Here is a 20,407-nt window from a genome sequence, read left to right on the forward strand (position 1 = left end):
ATTGATTTAAAATGCAACGAAATCCATACATTTGGACTCGATTTTTCAGAGACAATTTTCGGTTTTATTTCGTATTAATAGTCTAATTTTTATCATTGCTCGCATACAGAACGTTTCAACAACCAATACATAATACATAAATATATATATATATATATATATATATATATATAATTTTGTATTATAACATCTGTTCAATCGATCCTTTCTGCTTCTCCTTTTGCTTTTGTTTCTACTTTTCATTCGCAAATCTTTCATTGACAATGCGCTTTGCAAAAAGATTGTATTTCTTTTTTCTTTTCTTTTATTTTCGTTTCCTTTCCTTTCCTTTCTTTTCCTTTCGTTCATTATCAAATATTGCGATACAGAATCACGCCATAATCGAAAACAATTGTCAAAGATTTCAAATGTAGGAAATGTACATACATATCAGGATGCATTTCTTCAACTGTTCTGCCTCGTGCAAATGTATTTCCTTAAAATTTCTGAAAATTTTATTTCGTTATCGACATTTTTTTCTTAAATTCCTTCCAATTGTAACTTTCTTTGAATCGTCTTTACGAAAATCAATGTGCATTGAAAAACCAATTGAAATTGAAACGATATTTCTCTTTGAGTCGATGATACAAGAACAGCATGTTACTGAATAAATGTTATTATATCGGTGCGGTAAGAATCTCTCTACGCTAGTTTCTCAGTTCTATTAGTATAATTCACTAGATACGCATGTTTAGCACATTCGTTAAAACGATTTGGCGATGGATCGATCTAATACAAAATACAGATGAAACATCTCGGGACACGTCAAGGATCGCTGAAATCTTGAATCGGTCACCTCTTTTCTCACCTACGTCGCTTAATTAATTATCTTCTTCGTCCTTGTCGATGTATTCTTTTATTATTACTTTGTTTTACTTTTTTTTTTCTTTTTTTTTTATCGAAACGATGAGACAGAATACTAGCTATTCTAAAACTTAGTTAGTCTTAGAACCTTTTACATGCATTTTCAAGGGAGAGGCAAATTTCAGGTACGTTTTCAGTCTTTTCCTGGTAAACACGGCTCATTCTCTTATCTAGCACAGTTGTATTGTAGATATTGAGGGATGTCGTAGATATGAGGAGATCATCGTATCGGAGAACAGTAACAGTATATAAATAAGGATAAGTAATGAAAATTGTGATAATTTTAATAATCGACTTTACTTCGAAATACCTATGTATAATTCCAACAGTCGATAACCGAATCGAATAAATTTCAATTTTCTGACTAACAGCAATTTCATTTATTCAAATAAGTCTTAAAAGTTATTTACTGTTTGGGCTAGGTCTAGATTTTATCTGAGTCAGGCTTACCCGTAAATTACGCTATACTTTAAATTTTATTTGTACTATTGGCGAATCTAAAAATGGAGGAAAGATAAAAATCGATGAAACAAACGTCTGATTGTTTCACTTTGTACGTAATTTGGAAATATTAAAGTACGAGGAGCAACATAATCCGAATCGTACAATCAAATAATGTAATATTTCTTTTTCTTGATTTTATTTGCGCTTGTTTTTACCCGAAAGCTTGACATAGCTCGAAACTCGTTCGGCAATCAAATCTCTACTTATATCGTACAAGACAATTCGCGTCACAAACAATAACGATACTTACTGTTAGCTAGAATAGAAATTACAACAGTGAGCTATTATTTCGAAATTTTGTATATACTGCGTCAATTTTTTTGAAAATATTAGTGCCTGCTGAAAATAATGATAATGAATTATAAAAAATATTTCGTAAAAATTTATCCAACAGTGCATATCGGTATTCATCTTCAAAATAATAATATCAAAATAATTATCGATCGTTATAGTTTGTTGTACTTTGTTGTCGTTTATGAACACTGTCTTTTTATATTCATAATACTGATATCACCGCCATCACCACTACCTCCACCATCATCATAGTCGTCGTCGTCGTCGTCGTCATTGTCGTTGTCGTTGTCGTTGTCGTCGTTGTCGTTGTCGTCGTCGTCGTCGTCATCATCATCGCCATCATCATCGCCATCATCATCGCCATCATCATCGCCATCATCATCGCCATCATCATGCAAAAGTGCACACATTGCGTCGCTAATATCGCTAATGAAAAAATAATCGCCAACTGATACACACATTCGCTACTGTGACCTTTATATATGTCAATGAAATGTTTCATTTAACCGATTAATGGATAAAAACACGTTAACATACGAAAAAAGAGAACGTGAAATCAGATGGCGCTTAAAGATTCAGGACGCACAACGATCCTTTCGATTGCCCCTTGTATTATACAATAACGACAAGTGAATTAGTTAAACAATAGCAAGTAGAATCTATTATCCATGATCTGTGATTCAAATTTTAACGACGGAACAGTAATGCATTATGTATATTATGTATATAAAATGTCTCTGCAAAAAGAGAACAAAAATAGCTTTTTGATTCGTTTCGAAGCTTATTTGCTATAATAATTGTTGCATGCTTCATCGAACGAAATTCTTCTTTTTCTTTATTTTATTTTATTTTATTTTTTTTTTTTTTTTTTAGAAGGTGGTATATACTTACATATGCGTACATATGTAAGTCAAGTCGGAATCGTTACTATTCACGAGTCATCGCAGTTCGTAAATAAGATTTATTTGTCAGTCATACGTCAAAACTACCTTTGCTAATGCCGGGACTAACAGAATATTTTGAATATCTATATCGTATTCATTATGATTCGTATATTATATTCATTTTCATAGGGACTATAATAACGTCACTTTTATCTTATTAATCAACTATCTAATTTTCATAAGGATCTTTACAATAGTTAAATTGAGCTTTTGAATTAACAGTATGATCGTCGTGAATACGTTAGATTTCTTAAGACTAGTCTCGAGTGCCCGAACTTTCATTCGAAATTTATTTATAACTATCGTTACTAAACTCATTGCTATTTAAAATTTTATTTTGAAAACACTTATCAAATATGTTTTTATATATAAATACAATGTAACGAATGTTTATGTTGAAAGAAAAGGGGAAAAGGGGAAAAGAAAGAAAGAAAGGAAGAAAGAAAGAAAGAAAGAAAGAAAGAAAGAAAGAAAGAAAGAAAGAAAGAAAAGAAAACATGTTCAAAGAATATAAAAAATAAATTAATACTATCTGTATTTGTATATATGTATGTAATTCAAAGTAATGATAAAACTTCACTATTGTTCGTAGTTTCAGTTTCAAAGATCCTTCGATTTAAAAACAAATCGATTACCTATCGATTTTGTCAATATATATTAAAAATAGTAGCACAATGTGATCTCGAACCTGTGCTTTTATCTTATATCGTGATTGTTAATCGAATCTTTTTGTTATATAATCTACAATGAAATTAATCCTTTCCATTTATTATACTACGTACTTCATCAAGTACTAGTGTTTTATCATTGTCTTTCTAATTCTAATATCTTATGATAAAAGACATCAATATCATTCTGGTATTTAATAAGCAGTCGAATAAATTCACTAAAAAAGGAAAAATTGCATCCTCGAGTTTAAGTGCAATTGTTTTGTCAAATATTTCTTAAACGTAAGTTTCTATTTTCGATTCGTGGGATCTGAATATTGGGGCAGTAACAATACTCAGAACCCAGTGATAGTACTAATAAATGTTACATCTCGAGAAAATTTCTCTCTCTCTCCCCTCCCTTCCTCCCCCTACCCTCTCTCTCTCTCTCTCTCTCTCTCAAGAGAACAAGACTCAATATTCTCTGTAATAAACAAACGAATCGTTATTGTTATATTCTTCTCTCGTGAGAACTTGTTTCTTTCCTATTTAATTTCAACTCGATCTAATTATAGACAGCAACGATTTACAAATATTTAGGATCAAAATCGAACAATTTCGTTTTATCTGTACTTTTCAAAAGTCGTTAACAGGCCGTTGTGTTGTAATATGAGGCCGTAAGCAAGCTAAAGTTACATTAAATAATTGTCATTAGACACTTATTATATATCGGATAAATGTATGACTAACATTTAGATTAAACGACAATCAAACATCACGACATTGAAGTGATCTCATCAAGTGAAGCTAATTATAAGTGATCTAAATCACGTAGATGTTTTATGGTATTTTATGAATATTTTAATTTACCGTTTCGCACTAATTATTTAGTACAATGATACACCATACGTAATAGTAAAATTTCTCTTTTCTCCGTATGTACTATTTATATCTTTCCTTCCGTAAGGAAATGAATTCATTTATAGAAAATGAAATTCATTTAAAATTTCATTTTCCCATGCGATAAAAGAAATACAGAACTTACTATAATATACCAAGCTATTCTATTCATTGTTCGTAAACAGTATTAAAGAAATTTGCGTGCTAAGGGAGCGGCCAATGGGCTCATAGTTGACTAGCACCCATAGAATGCATCTTTGCATTTAATACTTTTGTAGAATACTACTACTTTTGTAGATCGATTTGGAGACTTTATCTTTCAAGATGCGTGACACCTCGTCTAGTCTGTTTATTCTTTTAATCGGGTAAGTATTAATTATTATTTCATTGCGTTGGATAGAGAGATATAATTCTATTTGTCACATCTACAAATTGCACCTCTTCTATGCCGATTATCGAATCTAAATCGGAAATCGGAGACGTTTCCGTATACAGGAAATTATTATTTAAATTTACACAAATTGAGAATAAAATAAAATTTGATATCTCACGTTATACACATTATACACTTTTACGTTATGCTGTATTAATTGTGAGACTCCAGACAAAATGATCGATAATGTTTCAGATCGAAAATTCGTTACAGGTGGGAGTTTATTATAACGATTTAAAGGAAGCTCTACTGTATACACATTATCGTTCATACGTTCGAAATAACTGGTGATTATTTTTTTATTGTTAAACACACACGAATATCTTTTTTTGCGTATATTTTCCATTTTTTTTTTCTTTTCTTTTCTTTTTTTTTCTTTTCTTTCATTAAAACGATTCAGATATATGTACCTCGAAAAATGTTAGAAATAAAAAATAATCTGACGAATAGTTTGACGAATCAGTCAATTTATCGATATTGATTGAAAATGGAAAAACGAAAAAATAATAGCCGATATTTCGGATAGCTCGGGCACTCGAACTTGGCAAAAGTGAAGTAAAATAATAATTAAAGTTGCGAATGTTTATATGTAAAATTTATGTATGATTAGTACCAATGTCAAGTTACAAGTAACCTAAAGTCGCATAGGTTTTCACATAGGGTGCATCCACTCTACAGTTTTCCCTGAAACAAACGTTGTGGACGTTCAGTTTGTTACTACATCACGTTCTTATTAATCAAAAGAGTTCAAAGCTAGCGTTCGAAAATTTATATTATATTATATTTCAAATTTATTATATTATAATCGAAATTTTAATAATATGAGACTGAAATACCAAGATACAACGTAACAGTTTTTATAAATTCGAATTCCAAAGTTATAATTTATAACTTGCTAAGAAAATAAATATAAATACGTTCAAATACTAAATAACTTAAATAACTTGGACAGTTGTAACAGTGATAGATTAGTAAATAGATAGATTAGTTGGCTAAGCAGAAGTGTGTACTTACTCGTCTTCCCACGGGCACACTTCGTTAACGTTATTGTCACGCTTTTGCTGAGGTGCTGATTGGGTAACGGGCGCTATTTGATCGTCCTGTTGGGTGTCCGGCTCCCAAACAGGGACAACCTGCGCCTCTTCCAGCGATTCCTCCGTCTCAGTTTCTACCTGAGCAGAAATTGCCAAATTTCCTTCGGCGATAACTGCCACCGTTGCATCACCTTTATCAGGCTCCAACTTTTGCTTTCTTTCCTCGACTTCTGTCTCTTCTTCCTTTATTATCTTCGCATGATTATCATTCGTTTCCCCCTCGGCTTCAACTGTAGAGATATCGCTCGCTAGATCGCCCACGATTGCACTAATGCTTATTAGAGGAGCTTTGGTTAAAGATTTAGTCGTCAGTTCTTTCTCAAGAGACTTTGACCTCGTATTAGTTTCAGACACCTCGGCAATACCCTTCCCTGTGATGGACATGTCCAACCTGTCAGTTGCATGAGAGTACTCGAACGAATGTTGCGGCGACGGATAATTACAGGACGAAGCGAACGGCCGACTGATCTCTGAAAGTTTCACTCTTCCGCTAGTCGAGCCGATGGAATAATTTCGCGTTGTTATGCCAATTCGTTCGGTAGTCGTCACACCAGCTGTATTAGAAAGTGATCACGATAAAAGGCTGCACTTGCTGTTTGTTAATTGTTTGTTTTAGCAATCAACAAATATCTACAAATATCTATCTGCAAATGAAGTTATCTCAACTAATAACAATATCTTCATACAGAAATAACATTCTTACTTTTTCATTATGTTTCATCGTATTTTCAGTTTTTTCTTTTTTTCTTTCTTTTCTTTTTATATTCGCTAGCAGTGTAAGTAGTTTCACTTCGCGAAAATAATATAGCAATAGGATGGAAATACTATAGTTTATGCATAATTAATTTACGAAATATTTACCTGTGCTACTACTGTGTTGCAAACTACAAGACTTTCGAAGATGATCAGAGACCTCTGCTACCACTAAACTGACATCAGATGAAGAACTACAGGAATCCAATTGCGAAGAATTTTTCCGAGATGCACGTACAACTTCGACAGATTGTGACTGAGCAATCAAATTATTGCCTTCTTCTCCTTGACTTTCAACCGACGACATTATTCCAGATGATGTTTGATGATGTAGCTGTGTGGTATCTATGACGCGTTCTATACTCGGTCCTGGAGCTACGTCCCACGGGCAAACATCGTCCATAGGGCGAGTTACTGTTTCCGATGTGCCAGCATCCCTGACAACATGAACTTTATTATATGATTTAGTTTTTACTTTTTTCTCTCGTTAAAGTATCACGGCGTGTTTTTATTTCATTTCATTTCATTTCATTTCATTTCATTTCATTTCATTTCATTTCATTTCGTTTCGTATTGTTTCGTTTTGTTTCGTTTTGTTTCGTTTTGTTTCGTTTTGTTTCGTTTCATTTCATTTCGTTTCATCTCGTTTCATCTCATTTCGTTTCGTTTCACTTCATTTCATCTTATCTTATTTCAATATATCGGCAAGTCATGCAAATAATTGTATTATTTAACACACAAAACGAAAATTACACGCTTTGTTGACGAAATTACATTTAACTAAATTGAAATCTTAAAGATGTATCGTTGTCTCTTTTTATTTTCATCTTTTGTTTAACAACAGAGAAAAAAATAGCTTTTTTGAGAAAAAAAGAGGAGCCAACTTTTTGACAAGTAGATAAAATACAATTAATGAGAATTGAATAAATTAAATCGTCTATTTCAAATTTTAAATTGTTGTAATGTTATATAATAGGTATATAGACAGGTACGTATACATATATTTGAATCTGGAAACTACTTAAATCGATTACACAAAAAGGAGAAGATCCGATAATTGATGTTAACGTTAGATAAAAATATTGGTGATGACGCGACCACGTGATAATAATCATATGATACAAGATATTTCGATGATGTAACATGTGTTACATGTATACGATACCGCAAAACGAATAAGCTTTCAAGTTAGGATAAATTCGATTAATTTTTTAACACGCGAGAAAATTTAAATTAATTTGAAATTTGACAAGCAAGATGATGCGGAATATCTTGTAGCTGCTTATTTTTGGACACGTGAGGAGATTAAAAACGGTGCTGGCAAAAACAATTAGTAGATATGATAACAGAGTAAGTAAAGATGAAAATGAGACTGAGAATGAAATGAGAATAAAAGATGAATATGTATAGTGTGGCATGAAGCGAAAGATTAGAAAAAGATAGCCGAAACGATATATGTATGTAAGTATATATGTACATATATGTATGGCAAGAAGTATAGAGTACCGAGATTCAAGAATTTAGAATGCAGTAACGGAAGGAAGTTTTTGAAATAGGGCGAAGTTACCCTTCGCACATCGAGATGGAATATAGAATGTTAGAAAATATTACAGAACATTAAGAGTTTTGCATACATGAAATGTTTTTCACAAGTGCTCGACAACACCGTGGAAAAATACATCGAATAACAGGACTTATTAAAAAATTGGAACAAGTCAAGAGATTTAAGGGAACTATCAAATTATTTTCAGGACTTACTGAACGCTATGCGGAATAGGCCTTGTTGGAATCTTTACAAGTCGAGCCAGATCTCCCCTGAAAATACCGCACCAATAAAACCTATCTTTTTCATTACTGATTATTATTTCGGAAACACGAATTCGAAAAGGACATTGCATCATCGAAAGTTTTATATATATATATATAAACTACATGATCTGTATGTAGTTAATTGATCTGTAGAGTTACAATTCTGTTGGTTTTTCTATCGCGTCACCAAGACAAAAAGTGTGCAAATATTCTTGAAAATAAAATAGATCAAACGAATTAATTTCTTAAATCCATTCGACACTTTGATTTCCTAAAAGTTCACTACTTACTATTTTACTTGTATGTTCTTCACATAATCTGTGCATCCTTTTAAACTTTAATTACATTTTATTATTTCTATTCACACGTACATGTAACATAATATTTATATACTGTATAATATTGATCAGTTTGATTGATTCTTTTGAAGGATTCTTTTAAGAAGCATCGTTATGTGAATTTGAAAATAGAAATAAAGATGAGATTAACAAAGAACAAAAAGCGTACTAAGAGCAACATAGACGCAAGAGTACCTTCTAAAGCAAGTGAATATTATCGGCCTTTTAAAAAGTATTAAATCAATGGTTTACCTATATGGAATATCGGTGAGATTTGATTGACTGTGAGAATGCGGCACTCTAGTCACCGACGTTGTATCTCGAACACCACAGACGGCCAACTCATGAGCAGATCCAGAGAGACTCCGATCGCTTCCCCTGCGTTTACTACTGCTTCCTCCACTGCCAACAGCATGCTGTTGTAAAATGGTAGTAGTCGTTGGAGTAGAAGTTGAAGTTGAAGTCGAAGTTGTAGTTGAAGTCGAAGAAATTTTCTTTTTAGCTTGCCCGCCAAAGCTAAAAAACCTACGTAGAATGCCATTGGAGAAAAAGAATTATAATACAATATGAAATAATAGACATTGAAAAATATCCGAGGTGACAAATATGAATTAGACGTTCAGAAAGAAGAAATGGTAGGGAAATAAATAGAGAATAAAATTAGTCGAATCATACCATTTTTTTTGCAAAGGTTGCACACCAGCAGCTAAGATATTTCGATACTGATCGGAACGAATAAATCTAGGATAACAATCCTTTTTTAGAAGTAACGTATACACATGTTCAGCGGCGCAATCAAATGTAAATCGATTTGGATTTTTCATTTCTTGATGTACTTTTTCCATTGTCTTCCCATCTATATTTATTTCGCAAGGTGCTCCAGGTGCCAGGAATTCTCTAGAATATATTATGTTTATTATTTTCCTGTCTTATGTATACCAAATTCATTCATTCAATGACCTGACGTGTATATATATATATATATATATATATATATATGTATATACAACTCGTTTTCGACGAATCGATTTGATATAATAAAGTTTATTATAAACAGTGTACATACTTGAAAATTTCGTTGACTTTGTCGGGTATTTGTGCTTGAAAACTATGCCTCAAATCTTTAACCGCTAACCAAAATCGTATATTTTCATGACTATATTCTTTCCTCAAATAATTTGTGAACTCTTGCAAACCTATAATAGAATGTATGGAATGAAAATGCAATTTTCAAACGTTAACCATTCAATTCTTACAATGAATGTACTATCATCGCTTGTGTTCTTGTGTTTAAATACGAAATAACTATACGAAACAACTATACGAAAACATTAATTCATCATTCGAAATACATACATACATACTTGTCCATCTAGTAAATATTATGGAATAATAAATATTATGGCATGGAGCTATATACGACTAGTATATAGCAAAATACCATAATAACTAAACAGTTTTACTAATATTTAGTGCTATCATCAGATTTACGATTACATTTTGTATATTGTATACATTATATGTAGTATTCCTACGTATATATGTATATGCATATACATATATATAGCTACTATACATAATATATTATAAATAATATAAAAATGTTTTCAAAATAATCACTGATAATAAATATGAATTGTTTCTGTTGTAAATATAATACATAGTAAAAACACATATGCAATCTACGATCTATGTATATATATATATATATATATATATATATCGTAGATATATAGATACTCATGTATAATTTCGAAAGAATATTCACCAGTAGGATCAGACATTAGTTCTTCCATTGATAGTGCCCAGCGCTTGACGCGTTTTTCCGTAGGAACTTCTACCCTGAAATAATATCGTACAAATTGAAACGGATGAGCCGTGTTCTGCGATACGACACACATCCGATTGCGCATAATGATTGTACATACAGATACGCTATTTGCATGAGAAATTTTAATTACGTTTGGAATACTAACAGAGGACTATTTAACTGCCAGAATGTTTGATCCTCGGTGACCCATGGATTAGAAGGTTGTGGCTGCACAAACATTGGATCATATTCCACATATGTATCAAAGTATGACTTTAAGTTTTCGATCGCAGACGAAACTTTTATTCTTGTACGTGTTAAACTGTTCCTCAAAAGGGCCACCTAGTATTCAAAGAAAAAGAAAAGGAAGCTATTTAAGAAGATTTACTATTTAAAAAAAAAAATTATAACGTATAATGTAAATGTAAAATATAGTGTATAATAACATGTGTCTGTAATATGTACTACATGTCGTAGACAGAGATTCAAAAACACACTAGAAAGGTAGTTAAAACGGTACGTAGGTACATAGCTACCGTCTAGCTAGACAGCGATTCGAAATAAGATATCAGGTTTAAAAGAAATCATGTTAAAATATATATATATATATATATTTACCTCGCGTTGCAGATCGGTCAAAGTGCGTTTACGCGAAGGAGGACGCGAAAGTCCAGGGCGAAAACGCGTAGGAACAGGTGCTACTTCGAGACTACTTAGACAACCAGGTGGTGGTCTGTAAACTCTCCAAAATGCTCGTTCTTGGGAATCGCTTACTATTTTATCTCCCTTTTTTCGCTCCTTCGCTAAGCGTACCTGAATCCACAAAATTAACATTTCAAGGAGTTACATGGACAAAAGTATAATGTTTTCATTATGTATGTATGTATGTATGTAGGTACATACATACATGACAGACATACATACATACATACATACATACATACATACATACATACGTACATACTTACATACATGGAAAATATACGTAATATAATATATAAACGTAGAAATATATACATGCGTATATAGAAAACATATATTGAAACATATTTCCTTAAATATAACCGTATTATATCTCTATTAACTGTATATAGAATTGAGTTTATCCCATTTTGGGATAAATCCAACATTCCTTTATTCCAGTATATTGTAGTAATGTGAAATCTGGAGATTATTGACGCGACGTAATATCCAATTTATTACAACTATTTTGTTAGTTTTAGCGAAACAGTACGGAAAAATAAATTATTACGATTGATTATTCACCTGTTCTTCGGCTTGTAATTGTATAATGTCCCACTTGTTCTGCAAGTTCCTACGTAGACTTTGTAAAGCTTCCTAAAAGTATGTAAAAATATTAGACATTAGATATTAAGTAATCTATAATACAATTGTATTACATATAAAAAAATGTTTGAAAAACAAAATCATGGAAATTTACATACAATTTCATATTCTTCAAGAGCGTGTCGTTGCTTGTTTCTTAGAGTTCTTTTAGCCAGATAAATAGCATATTCCACATTATCGGGGATTCTATGTTGCCATGGCCAATAACATGGTGTCTATTTATTAAATAAAAAAAGTGATATGTTAACGATTTAAAAAATATGCACAGAAAAATTAGCCTATTTTTCTGCTATACTCATACTAGCCATATTTAAACATTTTCTCAATGTTTGTCAAATCATTTTTCATAATATTATAGTAAATTGCTTAATTATTGCAGATGGAAGCTGTTCGTTTCTCTTTTACCGACCCAAGTCAAATGTCTGATGATTTCAAATTTGACAATATATCCAATTATAACGAAGAATATAATTATGCATCAACTGTACTGACATATCCTCAAAAATATTAAATACCTAGACCTAAACGGCTAATACTTGGCTGTGTACGTTCTCAAATTATTACTTCCTCGATTTCTACCTACAAATGTGTCTACATACATACGTACGTACGTACGTACTTACACACTTACGCACATACATATGTACATAATGATCGGATATTCGTTGTATTCGACTGTTACATCAGGATGTTTTATGCTATATTTTTAGATCACTAGTTTCACGTACAGGTAGATATATGATGAAGATGTATGACAAAATACATAAAAACTTTAAAATTCATATGTATGTTATCATTGCAAAAATATGTAACATATACATATATTGATAATATTATACATATATATATATATTTGCGTACGTATATCGACCTATCAATATGTTTTTGTATGGTATTGTATCGTATTGTATTCTAAATATGTATTTAATAATACATGGATGTAGGTTTAACGCGTGTATCAATCATAATTGAAATGAAAAATAAAACTAAATCTTCGTTGAATATCTTTTAGGTATTTGAATAATAACGATAACGATGAAACTATAGGTACGTATTTTATAAGATGCTAATGTATTAATATCAGAAACATTTAGATACATTATATATATATATATATATATATATATATATATATATATATATATATATATGTATGTATATATTTTCTTTGTTTTAAAAAAGAAAGGAAAGAGAAGCTAGCAATAAAAATACATTTTCCAAGATCATATTTGAAATATATTTGTCAGAGGATCAAGAATATCGCTTCGTAGAAAAGCAAATATAGATATAATATACTTATTATGTTTCCATCGCATCTGCTCGCAAATTGTTAATTTTTTGCAAAATGCGATGATCTCGGAAAATAACGTTTATTTGTTTGACGAAATAACCTACCCCGAATTATCTCACACTGATTCACAATGATTTTTTTAAACGAGCTAAAAGAAAGGAATGGGTCGATCACATTTTACAAATAAATAATACGTACATACGTACATACAATATATAAATGTAGCATATATTATACGTAGTTATAGATATATACGCGTATACGATCGCACATAATGGATGTACATAAATTAAAAAGTTACTCGATTCTGAAACATGTAATATGACAAGTACGGTACCTGAAATCTATACAGAGAACTATCATCCCTTACGGTGAGTGTCTTGGAGTCATTCACCGGGAAGAAGTAGCCATACTGGCAGAGCTGATTGGCAATATGGACCGCCTCTACTGTCAACATAACAATTTACTTTCATACCTGACGGAAGGCATTAAGTGATACCTATCACGTGCAACTCATCTAGTCTTTTTGCCAAATTGCGCGTACATCGCATAATGAATAGCAATTAAGACGACCAGCCATTTATTCAGAGCGAATATTTAGAGCGGCGCATGCTGTTTAATCATAAGAAAGCCACATCGCTGAAAAACAACCAATTATTTTTCTTTTTGTTTTAGATTTTAGGGAAATAAACAAAGTTGTCACTACTCGATTGAAATTTTTCGTCGAATGTTATATTATTGCAAATAATTTCTCAGCTCAAGCAATGTTCACCTACATCTCTATATCTTTCGTTATTTTGTACTTTAATAATTCTTTACTCGATCAAATTCAATGAAAAGACAATGCATGGACACGTAGTTTAGAACTACTGTTTAGAACTAATGAAAATTAAATTAACGAAACTAAGGAAAAGTACAACAGAACACAACAACTAAAAATAAGATATAGCAACAGGTACAAACTTTGTATGAATAGAGAATCTTTGAAAAATGAAAGTTCAATTTCAAGATATATACCTACAAATTACGTGTGTATAATATACCGCACGTAAAATATTATAATATAAAGTATTAATATATATACAAAACGGGTATTTATCTGTTGAAAGAAAGCGAATTACTTAATAATTTTTTAAGTACTTTGCGATAATACGTATCCTTCCCCACTGCTAATATTGAAGTTCCAATCATATTTTTATATATGTAGAAGATTTTTCGAAGATTTTTGTCCCATGGTGTCGAACAATTTTGAATACCGCATGTTTTTAAACTTGCATAAATACTAAGTTTATTATCACTATTATATTTTATTTTCGATGCTTCATTGTTACTATAATTATTCTTAATTGTAAATAAGTACATGTATGCATAGATCGATAAATCAGTAATGCATCGAAACAATTAGATCGATGGAAAAGATAATAAAGATATTATCAACTACAGTATTCGGTGAATGAAATAATTGCTACATGTTCCATAATCACCACAGTTGATTTATTTATCCTATTTATTATTTCTTGTCTTTCTTATTATTTATTTTTCCTCTTTTTAGGAAGTCTTATTAAAGGTAAAAATCGTATAACTGTATGTTCAACAATAGGCAATAATAGACTATATTTCTTGCAGAAAAAAGATATCGTAATAAAAGAAACCTATTTAAAACTACAGACCTTCAGCAAGAAGGTGGTGGTGAAACAAAGGATAGTGATCCTTCGATTTCCTACCGGGATCAATAATGATAGCTAGTTAGGCTATCATATTCTTTTTATCTATCTATCTGAACAAACTCAGATCTCAATAAACTGCAACAATAGAAATAAATAAGAGAAAAAGTAGTTATGATCTAATTATAAGTGTATACTTGTAACACTTTATGCGAACACTACATGTGTATTTCGAATACAATATTATACCGGTTGGCACAATATGAGTAAGAACTTCCTTATTTAATCATAAATTTTGTCACAATGACGGATGATAAGTACATTAATAGACGTGATAAAGTACATATAACTTTAATTAAAATTAAAATTTTAATTAAATATCTATGTACGCTATAAACATAATAACTGTATTTATATTAATAAAAAATTTAATCGAACTTGCATCAAATTCGATCAATTAGCAGAATTAATAGAAAAACTGCTGGTCAATGTATCGTCGTCGGCACTGACGACATATCATTATTCGGCAGTATATGGATTAATAAACCTCTGTTTCTCGATTGCTTTTAATCGTGTAAGAATTTTTAATGCAGAGTTGTATAAAACCAAAGGTGACGAAAGTAATTATGAATAATTAATGCAACGTAAGAAATGTGATATAAAGGATTAATGATTAACGAACGAGATGTGATGTCATTACAATATAACAACATTAAGACGATGCTTCAAAATGTAATATAATAATAAATAAATGTAAATGGCAAAATCTATTATATAAAAAAATCGATGTATTACATACAAATATTGAAAACAAGTTAAATGAAGTATATTAGAATTATTACTTTATTACATATTATTCAATTTATATATAATAATTTATTGCATAATAAATTTTTTTTTCAACATGATCTGCTGAACATATGGACAAAGTTCGTCACTTGATATTCTGATATCCTAACTGCTAAGTATATTATGTATATATCATACTATGTACAAATTTAATTTACGTAGAAGATTCTTCACTAAATATCACGCCATTGGATTTCTTTTTGTACATATCAAATTATTACATAAAACAAAGAGTAATTATGAGTAAATTAGCTGATCTTATTAATTTCATTTTTGTTGGAATGTAGGAAAATGAACAAGGTCAGCCAAGGTTATTAAAAATAAGAAATTGCAAAAATTTGAATGAATCGTCGATACTGAAAAATATTTAAAAAAATAATTAATTTATCTTGACTGAAAAATTTAGAATCAAATACCGTTCGTTTAAGTAAATAAATGAATAAATAAGTAAGTAAACAAGCTGGTAGATAAGTAAGTAAGCAAGTAAGTAAGTAAGTAGTAAATAAGTAACTCACTCACTTACCCGGGAAGACAAAATAAACAAGAAGCTAAACAAAAAACGAAAAAGTGACTCGGTGAAAAGTAGTTTTGTTTAAACATTAAAATGAAACAAATTTACCGAATTTCGATGCTTATACAGTTTTCGATGATCTGTCTCTTGAAACTATTATAGTTTCAGATTTGCGGTGAAAAATTTCGTAAAAATATATAATTGACGATTCAAGCATTAATGGCGATTAACACAATGCACTCGCATCAACTTCCATTTCGCAGACATTAAAAAGCTAAATTTTTTACTAGCATAATACGAATAAAGAACATAAATTAGGTAAGTATCTATCTAGTAGGAATAAAATAAATAAAAAGGAAGGGAAAAAAGGGAAAAAATAGAGCACTTTGATACGATATTTGGTTTATCTACGATAGTAATAATAAATAATACATAGATATTGTTCGGCGATCCGGGGAAATAATTGAATTCAACCAATAGGTGGAAAATACAACTTGGATAAAAAAACAAACTGAAACAACGTGTTATGAGAAATATTTTAGCATGAAATGTGCGTCTTCAAGACATTAAGACACTAGACGATGGAAAAATTTAGATAAGCAACAATTTATTTCATACGCGATTTTCATACCTGATTCCTCGATGGAAAGCCGCTCCATCAGCCACTCGATGAGATCGTAACCTGCAACATGCAGGCACCCTACTGTAGTGTCCTGGCCGTGATGGCCGCTTACGTTTACTCCACAACGTAGATACCGATGGCACTCACCCATGAAAGCTGAGGGAATTGAGGTGAGAAATTGTTTTTGGCTGCGCACGGGTACCCCGTTCTCAGGGTCTTGCATCTCCCGCACCAGCCCCTCCATCTGTAATATAGATAGATACATACATACATACATACATACATACATGCATACATACATACATACATACATACTTGTTTCGTTTTTCCTTTTTAACGTGATAAAAAAGAAAGTTACGCGATAACCGTAATCATTGACTCTAGAGATCTCGTCTTACGAGAATGAATCACAAAGTCATAAAACAATGTCTCATAAAATTCAACGCCTTAAAAATTATTAGAAAGTAAGAAGAGATAAATTCTTTTCAATTTTTGGGAAATCAATTCTATAGAATTGAATTACGAAACAAATGATATTGCATTAGTATCAATGTGCGAGCTGCAAATGAAATAAGAATTGAGAAATCCATGAACCTTGTCGAAGGCGTAAGGCCTATGAACGCGTGGCTCCTTTTTCTGTTGTTGATTATTAGAGACCTCCATCGCGATCGAGGCGGCCCTCTGCGACGCTGGCAGGAGCTGTGGCGATATCGATGGCGGAGGGGGCTGGGGAGTTGGGCCGGAGACGGGTCTACCCGAACTCCATGGGGCTCTAGCCCCATCCCATCACTCCAGTCACCCCCGCACGCCCACTGAAATTTTTAACAAATTATTTCTTTCATATTGTGTATTGTGTATTATATTCATAAATGTATATTATATATAAATATATATAATCTTTATAGTTTTAAACTTGATTGTAATATTACTTATAATAATAGCAATAAGTTACCTAATATCTAATATTTCAACTTTGTCGGTATACATAGGCTGGTGCCTCTAGGAACTCCAGTAGTAACTGGGTCAACCTATAGTTCTCTGTTCTAACCATGATGATTAGAAAAAAAAATCGTAAAGATAAACTTTCCACCGTTCAACAAGCCCTACATACATGCTACAATTTTTTTTACAAGTACATTCTGTCTATCGTACACTATGTAAATTTCTAATTTGTCTTTTCTGTTACACTTTGTTTAATTTAATAATTGTTATGATTGATAACTTTAAACTTCAAAATCACCGAAGCTAAAACCTTAAAGATACTTATTTTTGATAATTTTTTCCGATATAAATACACACGAATATGAAAACAGATATGTGAAAGTTATTTTTACAATTAGCAAGTAGATTATTAGTAAAAATGTGAATAGATCGATTTAAATTGATTTAAAAAGTTGAGATATAGGTACAATAAAGAAACTTAAATGGAGAGAGCAGAAGATTAGGAACGGTAAAATATTAGAATAGAATTAGAAATAAAACATTAGAAAATGTTATGAGAACAATATATCTACATACATACATCATAATCATACACCATAATCATTTTACGTTTTCGTCGCTGTGTCAAAAAAGTATCAATATCTCATAATTAATACAATACTTTAGTTGTATATTAAAGCCAAACACTCTACATTTTATTTTTATTTATTTAATTTCGACTTTTACCTATTATTATTCAACACTTATTATCATCATTATTCTGTATATGGCTTTCCGATATTTTTCTTGAGATTGTTGTATTATGAAAAACACGCGCACATGTAAATACGTAGTCTTAATATTATTCTGCTTATGTAATACCATATGTGAAGGAAATGCTTTATTGCATTATTAATCTAGAGTTTAGCAAAGTATTTTATTAAATCAAGTACGAATTTCTATATTATTTTTCTCAATATGTTTGTTGAACAAGGAAATGTTGACTTTCGTTGCAAAGCGTGATACAAAAAGCATGAAACTTCTGTCATTTGAATATGAACAGCTAAGATTGAAGAAAAAAATCTCATCTGTTTAATTATTAAAAAATACATGATTACTTCAAACTTTGAACTTTTACAAAATGTGTTTACAAATGCGTGCAATATGCATATGTAATGTAACAACAATAGAAATGTAATTTGTTATTTTAAATTCATTTATTTTAAAGTACTAGAGAAAAATAAATATTGAACATAGCTCGATAATATTTTATATCAAGCAATGTATCGCGTGACACATAGATTATAAATAACAAACAACAGTAATAAGAAACTGCAAAAGAAAAAATCGCAGAGAATTAAGGAAAGATACGACTCGATAATATATACGGAAATGCAATTGCATCGTTCGACTCCCGTTACTATAGCAATGACAATATAAAATACACACGACAAATGTATTGATAATTAATGGTTTCGATCTTGGAGTCATTCTAATAAGAAACGTCAAGTATAATTTATCGTTTTGTATTAAAAATCGAAACTGATTTTTGAAATATGCATATTATGCATTAGGTGTGTATAAAACGCACGTACGTAATGTCGATGAAAATTTACTGGCACTTTCTCACTAATAACGTTTTACTATCAACATTACGCTCTACAAATTTTTTCCGTATTCTATTCATTTTGGAAATGCGCGTCGAGAAACTGCGTCGTGACCCGGTTCACTTTCTTTAAGCTTTCGTTCATCGTCAGAATACGTGGTCGATATTTATTGCAGCTCCTTCGTACGATATTTTCCGACTTGTTTTCTACTTTTCCTGCTTTTGTCGTGAAAGGAAAGTTTTTCAGAGAAAAATGAAAATTACGCAACATATCTGCAGAACTACGACGCATTAATCATCATGTTCACTTTTCAATCACAATGTTCACTTTCGTTTTTTCAATTTGACAGTTTTAACGATTAATTGATGAAAGACAGTTATATATTCAGTAATTAGTAGTTAATCATGAAATAAAAAATAAATAATTAAAAGAGGAAAAAGAAAAAAAGACATAAGGAGCTTAAGAGATGAAAAGGAGAATATGGAAGAAATAACAAACGTGAAAAACACATATGTATGTATGTATGTATGTATGTACGTATATCGATGATATTGGTTGATAAGTATGATGAAAATTTGTCGTAGGAGTCGCGTAATGACTGCGACATCCTTGACACAGAACATGTAATATGCGTGGAAAATCACGATATTCTCAGAGATAAGAACGAGTGTCAGAAATGACAGCATTCATGCCTGCGATGTTATCCAAGTGAAAGATGAAAGATGTAAGGACGAAAGCAAAAAACAGGAAGAAAGTAAAATATAGGAAATGTTCTGGTAAGAATCAAGTTTGGTTAAAGGTCGATCGTTAAATTGAGTATTAAGTTGAAAATCGATCGACAAGATGATAATTAGAGTACTCACTCGACGAGTCAGGGCAGTGTAGCTTCATATACGCGTTTTGTAGTGTATATCAGGCCATCGGAGTAGGGCCGAGCTCGCGGCCTTTCTTCCGCAGCTTTGAATCTAAAGCCACCGTCCGCACTGTATGCCGTCGAGGCAGCACCGCGCGCGCACACCCGCGCTAGACCATTCTCAACACCAGCACTAGCACCACCAGCAGTACCAACGCTAGCACCAGTACCAACCACGACAGCGACGCCGCTAATGCTTCTATACCAAGCATATTTTCAATAATAACGTCGACGACATCAACGGCGACCACTA

At 31.4% G+C, this 20,407-nt stretch overlaps 1 protein-coding gene across 6 annotated transcripts; it reads right to left on the reverse strand.

Moving 5' to 3' along the window:
- Positions 1–212: 212 nt before the first annotated feature.
- Positions 213–20,286, reverse strand: LOC122534199 (regulator of G-protein signaling 9). Of its 6 annotated transcripts, none has more exons than XM_043664591.1 (17): positions 20,105–20,286; positions 17,308–17,525; positions 16,861–16,957; positions 16,723–16,773; positions 13,405–13,511; positions 11,875–11,991; positions 11,696–11,767; positions 11,048–11,242; positions 10,596–10,771; positions 10,388–10,461; positions 9,686–9,815; positions 9,295–9,516; positions 8,872–9,144; positions 8,231–8,287; positions 6,581–6,909; positions 5,640–6,273; positions 5,202–5,309 (listed from the first exon to the last, which is right to left on the reverse strand). In XM_043664591.1, exons 2-17 carry the CDS (start codon positions 17,374–17,376, stop codon positions 5,249–5,251), a joined length of 2,664 nt encoding a protein of 887 aa, XP_043520526.1. In that variant the 5' UTR covers positions 17,377–17,525; positions 20,105–20,286; the 3' UTR covers positions 5,202–5,248. The 6 variants fall into 6 exon arrangements, with proteins under 6 accessions (XP_043520523.1, XP_043520526.1, XP_043520525.1 ...); XM_043664590.1 differs by having other exon boundaries at positions 13,405–13,514; XM_043664588.1 differs by lacking the exon at positions 5,202–5,309 and adding an exon at positions 213–1,932 and having other exon boundaries at positions 13,405–13,514; positions 16,723–16,957.
- Between the last annotated feature and the right edge of the window lie 121 nt (positions 20,287–20,407).

The sequence above is a fragment of the Frieseomelitta varia genome, unplaced genomic scaffold (assembly GCF_011392965.1).
Source record: "Frieseomelitta varia isolate USP_RPSP 00005682 unplaced genomic scaffold, Fvar_1.2 scaffold_579, whole genome shotgun sequence".
Classification (NCBI taxonomy): domain Eukaryota; kingdom Metazoa; phylum Arthropoda; class Insecta; order Hymenoptera; family Apidae; genus Frieseomelitta; species Frieseomelitta varia.

Coding starts and splice junctions, on each gene's coding strand:
- LOC122534199 (XM_043664586.1), bottom strand. CDS start 17,376: ATGGAGGTCTCTAATAATCAACAACAGAAAAAGGAGCCACGCGTTCAT. Junction 10,462..10,595: donor TGGCAGTTAAATAGTCCTCT/GTTAGTATTCCA, acceptor ATATTATTTCAG/GGTAGAAGTTCCTACGGAAA. Junction 6,274..6,580: donor GCAACACAGTAGTAGCACAG/GTAAATATTTCG, acceptor TTTCTAATACAG/CTGGTGTGACGACTACCGAA.